Source organism: Panicum virgatum, chromosome 2K (genome assembly GCF_016808335.1).
Source record: "Panicum virgatum strain AP13 chromosome 2K, P.virgatum_v5, whole genome shotgun sequence".
NCBI lineage: Eukaryota > Viridiplantae > Streptophyta > Magnoliopsida > Poales > Poaceae > Panicum > Panicum virgatum.
Genome location: NC_053137.1, coordinates 33,034,966 through 33,044,639, shown reverse-complemented (window position 1 = coordinate 33,044,639; position 9,674 = coordinate 33,034,966). Strand labels below are relative to the sequence as shown.

The following is a 9,674-nucleotide window of genomic DNA, read 5'->3' as shown; positions in this document are numbered from 1 at the left end:
CTACAGCGTCGGTTCTCGTGCCCCCCGCGGAAGGGGAGCCCCTCCTCCTCTACATAGCAGCGACTACTCAGGTAGTCAGCGCCGCATTAGTCGTAGAAAGGGAGGAGGAAGGACACGCACTGAAAGTACAACAACCCGTGTACTTTGTGAGTGATATCTTGAGCGAAACCAAGACCTGATACCCCCAAATCCATAAACTTCTCTATGCAGTGCTCATCGCCAAACGCAAGTTGCGACACTATTTCGAGTCGCACCTCGTCACGGTGGTCATGACCTTCCCGCTGGGAGAAGTGGTGCGGGACCCAGACGCTACGGGACGCATTGCGAAATGGTCCCTTGAGCTCATGGGACAGGGCATCGAATACGCTCCTCGCACCGCCATAAATTCACAAACACTTGCGGATTTTGTTGCAGAGTGGACGGAAACCCAGCTGCCGCCAGCCCCTGTGGACAAAGAGTACTGGACTATGTACTTCGACGGGCCTGTCAGGAGGCCGGGGGCGAGGGTCAGACTCATTTTTGTTTCCCCGCAGGGTGTTAGAATGAGATATGTTGTTCGCCTTCACTTCACGTCGTCCAACAACGTTGCGGAATATGAAGCCCTCATCAACGGCTTGCGCACTGCCACGGAGCTGGGGATCCGATGCCTGGAGATCAAAGGGGAATCCCGCCTGGTCGTGGACCATGTGATGAAAGAATCTTCCTGCGAAAGCCCAATGATGGCGGCCTATTGCCAGGCAGTGCGCCAGCTTGAAGAAAACTTCGATAGGCTAGAGCTTGTCCACATCCCTCGACGCCTCAACTTGGCAGTGGATGAGCTAGCGAAAATGGGGTCGGGACGTGAACCGGTCCCCAACAACATTTTCGCCAACGATCAGCACAAGCCCTCCATCCGACACCCAGAGGAGGAGAAGCCCGAGGCAGGGACCTCGGGTCGCGATGTCACGGCCCCATCCGAAACACCCATCGACCCCAACCCCAGCTCACGATCGTGCCAATCAAAAACCTAGACCTCGACCCCAGCCGATCTCGACACCCCCGAAAAGGGCTCGGGGGCTGGGGGGTCGGAGCTTCCATCGCCCGACTCCGAGGTCTTCGAATTAGGAGAGGAAGGTCCGACACCCAATGCCACAGAAGATTGGAGGGGGCCCTACTTGGATACCTCCTCCGCGATGTCCTCCCCGATGACAAAACAGAGGCGCGTAGGTTGGCTCGATGGGCCAAATCTTACGTCCTCATCGGAGAGGAGCTCTACAAACGAAGCCACATGGGAATCTTGCAGCGATGCATCCCCATCGAGCAGGGAAAGCAATTGCTGATTGATATCCACAGCGGAGTGTGCGGACATCACGCCGTGCCAAGAACCCTGGTCGGGAACGCGTTCCGCCAGGGGTTCTATTGGCCGACTGCAGTTGCCGACGCCGAGCAAATTGTGTGCACTTGCGAAGGGTGCCAGTTTTATGCTCGGCAAACGCACATGCCGGCCCAAGCACTCCAAACCATCCCCATTACATGGCCTTTCGTGGTCTGGGGATTAGACATGGTTGGCCCCTTGAAAAAAGTGCCCAGGGGCTATACATATTTTCTTGTCACTGTGGACATGTTCACGAAGTGGATCGAAGCAAAGCCAATCACGTTGCTAAAATTTGTGCAGGCTGCTACTTTTTTCCAAGACATTATCCATCATTTTGGAGTACCGAACTCCATCATCACAGACAATGGCTCCAACTTCACAGGGAAGCGTTTTCTTGAGTTATGCTATGATTACAACATTCGTGTCGGCTGGGCAGCGGTCGCCCACCCGCGCACGAATGGCCAAGTCGAACGGGCAAATTACATGGTCCTGCAGGGACTCACGCCAAGGATCTATGACAGGCTCAAGAAATTCGCCGGACGCTGGGTCGCAGAGCTCACGGCCGTCCTATGGAGTCTAAGGATGACCCCAAGCCAGTCAACTGGTTTTACACCGTTCTTTATGGTGTATGGTGCCGAGGCCATTCTTCCCACCGACTTGGACTATGGCTCCCCAAGGGTGAAGGCCTACACCGAACAGGGGTTGGATACCGCCATGGAGGACGCTCTGGACCAGCTTGAGGAAACACGCGACATCGCCCTACTTTGATCAGCAAAATACCAACATGCGTTACGACGCTATCATCACCATCGCGTCAGGGGACGCACCTTCAACGATGGAGACCTCGTGCTCTGACGAGTTCAGAGCACGAAGGACCGCCACAAGCTGTCACCACCATGGGAAGGCCCATTCGTCGTAGCAGAGGTGCTCCGACCTGGCACATACAAGCTTCAGACTGTTGATGGCCAAGTCTTCACCAACGCATGGAACATTGAACAGCTACGTTGCTTTTACCCTTAGTTCCACTTGATGTAAAAACCATCATATGAAATAAAGTTGTTCTCCTAAAAAATGTCTTGTTTCCTTCCCTGTCATTTCTCCTTCCTTTGAGTCGTTCCCGACCCTTGCACAAACTCGGGTCAGAAACCACTCGGGAGCTACTGAGGATCATCCCCCTTTGGGAGTCGGGCGAGCCGAGTTTCTTTAACCATAGAGCGATCCCTAATCGCCGTTCGAATCGAGCAAATACCAAAACCTCGATGGTCACGGCATTTCGCTCACGGCTAAGGGTTTCTAGCCCTAACAGTCTCAGATTCGCGCTCATTTTCCCAAGCCCTCAAAGAACAAAAACCCTTATCGAAAACCCTTCCAAACTTATATTACATTAATAAAACAAGTTGTTCAAAGTTTTCCACAAGAACAAAGTGCAATAAAGACAAAACACAGCCCAACCCCGACGATCCGGCTGCTAATCTTCATTATCTTCCAACATCTTGTCCGTCAGATTTCGGGTGAAAGGGGCGGTTTCCTCCTCAAAGGCATCCAGCTCAGCGTCAGCATAGTCTCCCGGGTACCCTTTACTTAGCTCCTGCAGGTCGATGTTGACATTAATGGCTGCGCACAACGGCGAAGGCATGGTGCACCCCAGTGTACACGGTGTCCCTCGCCACCTGACGCGCAACCTCGACCTCTTGACGGGCGGCCCGGGCCTCCTGCTTCATTCCATCCACACCCTCGAGGAGTTGGCTGACGAGCTGACCCGGTGCAGCGGCGGCCTCTACGCCGAGGTCGTCCAACACGAGCCCCACCGCGAGGCGAAGGTTGTCGGAACCGACCACCTGGAGCTCGAGCGCTTCTTTTAGCTTCAACAGCTTCGACTCCGCCTCTCGGCACAGGGAGTTTGCGGCTGCTAAGGAAACCCAGCTCACTCGTTTTTACAATCCCTCAAGAAGACCAAAAAGAGATCGCGTGATAAAAAATGCTCATTGGCTGCCTCGTTCTGGAGTCGCACGACGGTCGCCTCCAATCTTTGTTGCGTGGTGCGGCGGGTGGCGACGTCAATGGTCAATGAAGCCACTGTCGCCTCTGCCTCTTTCCTCTGGCCGTCGACGCGAGCGAGCTCCTGGCGCAGGTCCTCGGACTCATTGCGGGCGTCTGCAAAGGATGATCGATTCAGCACCATAAAGTAACAAAATACGCACATAGCAACGACAGAACAGGGGTCGGAGATACTCTGCAAGCTCGAGAGCGCGGTCTTCTCCCGCTCTGACGCTTCTTCCACAGCTGATAGCGTGACGTCGCACCTTTGGGTCGCCGCGTCGCATTCCTGGATGGCGACGTCACGCTCTTGGATTGCGATGTCACGTTCTTGGATGGCCGCGCTGCACCCCTGGACCGCGGTGTCCCATGCCTGCTCTGCCGCCTCAAGCCCGACGCGCAGCTCGTTGTGCTCCTTTCAAAGCTGCTCGAGCTCCGAGGTGACGGAAGACGACCGGGCGAGCATCTCGTTCAGCACCCGGTTGGCCTCGTCGTGATCCGCCGCCCTCGCCAGACGCTCGTCCTCGAGGGCCCGGCGAAGTGAAGCTAGCTCCTCCTCCGTGGTCTGGCGTGCCTCCAGGAGCGCCTGATTTTGAGCTGTAGCCTCAGACGCTCGTCCTCCCAGAGCTCCGTCTCCTGAGATAGGTTAGCATTCATAAAGAAGGGAAGAGTGCCCAGCAAAAAGCCACCAAAGAATCAATACAAAAGCCAACAGGCTCACCACGAACGACGGAACGACGAATGAGCGCATCACTGTGATGATGTTCGCTCCCACCTGCGGAGCCGCCCGAACTCGAGGTCTCTCCATTCGAAGTTCTGCATGGCAGCGGCAAGTTCCGCATTTGAGCCTCCATAGTTGGACGCAAGAAGGCCGAGGGCCTCTACGCTGCCCAAACTAGTCCATCCGCCTCCGGCCGCCGCGCCTGCATCACCGGAACGCTCGAACCCTGCACCAGCCCTGGTTGCCACCGTCATTGTAGCAACTGAGGTTGGCGCAACGCTAGGTGACGGCTCGGTCGACACGGGAGCGGGGCTCGGCGTGACACCTGGAAGCTGCGCGGCAACCTCACTCGTGACCAAGGAGGCCGCCTTGGGGTCGGGCGACGAGGCGATGTCGTCCCGGGAAGGTAGAGGGTTCCTTGCTAGAGCGGAGTCCGGATCATCGACACTAGCCTCTGGAGCACGGCCGGCCCCAGGATCGACTGGGGTCTCGCCGGAACCCAGCGCCACGGTCTCCTCAGCGGCGGGGCCTCTCTCCTCTTCAGCCGACCCTGTCCCCTCTTCGGCTGACCTCACCTCTGTGTCTGGGAGCACGACGTCCGCGTTGGAGGTCAGGGTCTCTGCGAATGCCTCGGCATCCCGGTCCTCAGGCGAGTCAAGCTCGTTAACATCGTTGGGAGGCGGGGGCGCGGCGCGCTCTGCGTCCATGGTTCTGGCCGCAGAGGATGTCTCCCGCCCGGCCGCAGGCTCGGGAGAGCCGTCCTTTGTCTCCCCGAGTCCTGCACTTGCAGGAGGCGGAAAAGGAGTTCGCTCCTGGTTGACAGGGTCATCCCGCGGCACGGCGTCCAGATTGGCGACGGACCCGAGGGAGCGAACTCTTGTCTCGACCAGCCCCGCCAAAGGAGCGGTCGCGGGCGCCCCCTTCTGCTTGGCTAGGGTCTTGCAGGGGGCGATCATCAGTGAGCGGGAGGTGACGGCCGACCTGCCGAGCAGCGAAGATTGCTCAAAACCAACCAGACGAAAAAGAGAGGGACGCCACCAGCTAAATTAAGAAATTCTTACCGGGAAGAGTCGGAGCGAGCCCGCTTTGCGATTGGCCACACGACCCCGCGACAGAGGGGAACCGCCCGCTCGCGCCGCAGCGGATAAGGAGCCCCCGGTGCCCCCATGGAGGAACACCATGTGCTGGTAGGGGCAGGGTTCAATTTCCCGACCGGACCGGCCTAACCGCCGGGCTCCGGTACCGGTTTACCGGTCCGGTTAGGCCGGTTACCGGTCGGAACCGGTCAAATGTGAATTTGAATTCAAATTTTACCGTGGTGGCGGTTCCGACCGGTATACCGGCCGGGTATACCGGTATACCGGCCGGTTTGGCCGGTATACCGGCCGGTTTTGTGTTGCGGCTCACTGCGGTATACCGACCGGTTACACCGGTATACCGGCCGGTTTGGCCGGTATACCGGTTGTTTAGAGTATTTTTTCGCCGCTTGAAAAATTGATTCCCGGTGTGAAATAAAAGGAAATTTCGACATGAGCTATGCACATTTTAATGTAAATGACCCTACCAAAGCAATGAGTTATAATTATGCATACAAATACAATAGTAATAGGGTGCATACAAATACGGAGTCATACACTTATACACATGAAATGAAAAGTTCAACGTAGGAATGGGAAGACCCCCATTTGAGATGCGGTTTGGTATTCGGCGGTGGACATCAAAGCGATACCTCGCACTCTAAGCAGCTCAGCCTTGTAGTGTTGCCAAGTTTGGCCCGTCCACGCCGATGTTGTCTGCCATTCCTGAACTAACATAGTGTAAAAATGGGGGTCTTCCCATTCGTACACCCATCTCGTCGGTGGCTGCATGCTGATGTCAGGAATGGGATAGTGAAAAGAGTGCCTCGAATCGCTGTAGGAGGAAGAAGAGTTCTGTGGACTGTCATAGTCCGTCGGTCCACCTGTTCTCCTCTGCGATTGCGGTGCTCCATGGTCGGTGTCCTGAGTAGCATGTGTGAACTGAGTTTCCCCTGCAATCAACCATATTTCATAATTAGTAGTCAATAGTCAGAAATATATGTGTATTTATATGTGCAATATATACCTGTGAAACAAACACCACGAGCATGACCACTACCACCAGCAGCATCATCAGCACCACTACCTCCACCACCAGCATTAGGCTGAGCACCGTCACCATCATCACCATCATCGGCCGAGCTGCTATCCTCGGACTCCTGATACGGAGGACTACGCTCACCTTCGCCATCATCAGTCTCGGTGTCGCTGCTCACTGGTTTTGCTGTTCCTTTGCCTTTTCGACGCTTCGAGTCACCCTTCTTAGGCCCCTTGTGCAACTTTCTCTTCCCTAGGTGAGTGTCACCTATATTTTGACGTGCCCAATCGCTGATGGAATCATTCCCCGTAGCCTCACGTAGATCTGACACGTTTATTTGATCTCTGACAATATGGGACGGGAGAGGGATGTCGCCGTCATCATCATCCTCGTCCAGAACTGGAGCCCGGTTAGATCTACCATATTCCATCCATTCCCGCACCGGATTTTTCTCATCATAGAATGAAAGATGGGCTAGCTGGTCAATGAAATCACCTTCTTCACGCATCAGTGGGCCGGAGACCTCCTCGAGTCGGAGACGAAGATTGTAGTTGACATAGACAAGCTTATTAAGTTTCTTGTGCGACAACCGATTGCGAACCTTTGTATGCAGCAAGGCAAAAGTACTCCAGTTCCGCTCGCATCCACTGGATGAACAACATTGTGAAACAAGCCTCATGGCAAGGTACTGCAATTTTGGAGTACTTGATCCGAACATCATCCACCAGGACGCTGCATGTGCAACCGAGTATGTAAGCAATATTTTCGAAGAGAGAAAATAACAATTTTATACGGAACAACTCTTACATGGGGATGTCTTTGGGTCCATCGCCATCCGCATTGCCATATCACTGCTATACTCGCCAATTTTCTGCCGAAACACGTCAAGCTCCTGCAATGCCTGGACGGCGCTCTGGAGATCCGTCATGCGCTGAAATGTATCCTTAAGTCCACGAAACATTTGTTGAGTTGGTTCCATCGTATAGGCATACCTCGGATTTAGGACAGCAGCTGCAAAATATAAATCACTTCAAATAAGCATTATTTCAATAGAGTTTAAAAATAGACGACTGATGTGTGCTTACCTGGACCCACATACGTGCCTATGAACACATCATCCAACCTCTCGTCCACCACCTCAACATACTCTTTCAGTGTGGAAACATTTGTTCCAAAGAAAGACTTCAGCTCCTGTTTCATAGTCTGGTAGGCCATCACGACTTCGCACATGTTCGGCTTCTTGTCCTGATCAGCGAAGCGGAGGAACTTGTATATTGGTTGAACTGTGTCGATGATATATTTCAATGCATCCCACCACTCCATACTTGAAAAACTTGCATGAGTAAATCTACCATCTTCGGTATTCGCCCATTTGCTGTGTTGGAACTCAGTAGATGCCATCCACTGCATGAAACGATCACGTTTCCGATAGATGCTCTCTAGGAACATGTAGTTGGTTCCAAATCGAGTGGCATTCCACTTGACCAACTCACCACCGATTGCGTTCCTCATCATTGTATTCAACTGACCATGATTGTGTAACCAATTTGAAATTCGCTTGCACTGCTTGATGATAACACCATGTTCAGGCCTTCGAGCTATATCCTTCAACATCAAATTGACGGTGTGTGCTAGACAAGGTGTCCAAGCTATGTGGTCATACACATCACTTAGTAGTTCATTGCATGCTTTTTTGTAATTCGAGCCGTTGTCGGTGACTACGTGCACGACATTCTCCGGTCCAATCTCTTCCACCACCTTTCGAATCTCCTGCAATGGAAGACGGATTTTTTAGTAACATGACAAAACATACACAATGTGAATGGAACAGGTTGAGGGACTACCTTGAACAAATATGCAGCATTTTGAATTCTTCCAGTCGCATCAATAGACTTATGGAACCACATGACCCCATTGCAATATATCAAAAAGTTGATGACACTCATCCTCGTCAGACCAGTCCATGAATCACACATTAACGTGATGCCAAATAAGGGCCAGTCTTTCTGAAACTTTACGTACCTCGTCTTCAAGTCTTGCTCATTCTGATCAAGGTACTTGCCATCAATATCCCGTCCAGTGGGTGATGCGATACCTTCACCTGCAACCATATGAAAATCATAAGATACAAAAATGTAAGTTTATAGGTATCATTGCAATGAAAGAAAACTTACCCCACTTCTGTGTCTCCCTAACCGCGCTGATAAAGTATGGACTGTCAGCCTGTCTTCCAGGTACTCCTGCAATATGGAAAAACTTTGACCAAGCTTTACCAATAGCTTCCTTTGCGTTCTTACCCTTCTGCGTCCAGGAGCCTGTATCAATCCTTGTTTGTGTCATTCCTCTTCTCCCATCAGCTGCCAAGTTATAGTCCTCCACCACAGGACTCTCCCTCTGCGAAGTGGACTTTCGAAACATTCTCTGCATAACATTCCCCCTCGTCGAACCACTACCCCCTCCACGCTCATATGCACCTCCTCTCTGTTCCACCCCCCGTCGGAACTCTGCTTCCGCTCTCGATAGATCCATGGCACGCTGCACCTAAGCCTCCTCATCTTCTTCATCACCGGGATAGTTTCCCTCTGCTGCAGCCTTCTCCCGTCTCAACCTCTCTCGGGCCCGGTCAGCAGTTGCCTTCTTTGCCCTATCCAACTCACGCTGAAAGAAGTCCCGCACATCAGGTGGCACATTCCTGCAATGGATCACCTCTGCCCCGCGCCCAGCCAAATGTTGTTTCAATCTAGTCGCACCACCTCCTCCTTTCTGCGTACGACAATAGTTACATCGCCATCCGGGATAAAGATTTTCACCGTGTTCCCACACAACATCTCTGCTTGCCATTGTCTATCTGCATACATGCACAACAAAAATATATCATCTAATATTCTTACTCCTACCTAAGTTATAGTGTCAAAAATCATCTAATACACCTAAATTAAATCTAGCTAAAACCTACTACATAGTGCAAAAAATCATGTAATATAAATAAATCTTCCCTAAATTCTAAATATACCTAAGTCATACACCTAAATCCTAAAACAAAACATCTAAATACACCTAAATCCTAGGGAAAAAAAAACTAACCTGACCGCGGCTTACCGACGCTAATCGGCGGTTTACCGCCTCCCCATACCGGTAAACCGGCCTCCCCGGGCGGAAAACCGGACGGGACCGGTAGATCTGCTACCGGTCCGGCTTACCGGTGAGGGAGACCGGTTAGCCGGGATCTGAGAGCGGCTAACCGGCCTCGAGCGGCGGGCGGCGACTTCTGGCGGCGGACAGGAGTCAGTGAGGGGGGAGCGGGTGAGGGAGGCGCTGGTGAGGCTTCGGCTGAGGGACACGCGACGTTAAATGACCTCTGCCGCGCGATGGGCCTTAATGGGCCGCGGTTTTTTTTCTTTTTCTTTTTTTATTTAACTTATAAATTCCGAAAACCATACTAAATGA

The 9,674-nt window shown here is 52.8% G+C and overlaps 2 protein-coding genes across 2 annotated transcripts; both read right to left on the bottom strand.

Annotated features, from left to right (window-relative positions):
- Positions 1-2,707: 2,707 nt before the first annotated feature.
- Positions 2,708-5,300, bottom strand: LOC120673600 (guanine nucleotide-binding protein G(s) subunit alpha isoforms XLas-like). The gene is made up of 4 exons (XM_039954526.1): positions 5,174-5,300; positions 4,113-5,093; positions 3,587-4,027; positions 2,708-3,508 (listed from the first exon to the last, which is right to left on the bottom strand). The coding sequence occupies exons 1-2, from the start codon at positions 5,278-5,280 to the stop codon at positions 4,142-4,144; spliced, it is 1,059 nt and encodes a 352-aa protein (XP_039810460.1). The 5' UTR covers positions 5,281-5,300; the 3' UTR covers positions 2,708-3,508; positions 3,587-4,027; positions 4,113-4,141.
- A 762-nt stretch (positions 5,301-6,062) lies between these two features.
- Positions 6,063-8,424, bottom strand: LOC120673592. Its single transcript, XM_039954516.1, has 4 exons — positions 8,402-8,424; positions 8,072-8,328; positions 7,895-7,997; positions 6,063-6,551 (listed from the first exon to the last, which is right to left on the bottom strand). The coding sequence occupies exons 2-4, from the start codon at positions 8,201-8,203 to the stop codon at positions 6,172-6,174; spliced, it is 615 nt and encodes a 204-aa protein (XP_039810450.1). The 5' UTR covers positions 8,204-8,328; positions 8,402-8,424; the 3' UTR covers positions 6,063-6,171.
- Between the last annotated feature and the right edge of the window lie 1,250 nt (positions 8,425-9,674).

Bases quoted from the DNA above. Each gene is read 5' to 3' on its own strand.
- LOC120673592 (XM_039954516.1), bottom strand. From the start codon at position 8,203: ATGTGTGATTCATGGACTGGTCTGACGAGGATGAGTGTCATCAACTTT. The intron at 7,998-8,071 runs GTAGTCCCTCAA...CTTCCATTGCAG, and splicing joins ATGCTGCATATTTGTTCAAG to GAGATTCGAAAGGTGGTGGA. The intron at 6,552-7,894 runs ATGTGTATGACC...TAAACGTGTCAG, and splicing joins ATGCAATGAACTACTAAGTG to ATCTACGTGAGGCTACGGGG.
- LOC120673600 (XM_039954526.1), bottom strand. From the start codon at position 5,280: ATGGGGGCACCGGGGGCTCCTTATCCGCTGCGGCGCGAGCGGGCGGTT. The intron at 5,094-5,173 runs GTAAGAATTTCT...GCTGCTCGGCAG, and splicing joins GCTCGCTCCGACTCTTCCCG to GTCGGCCGTCACCTCCCGCT.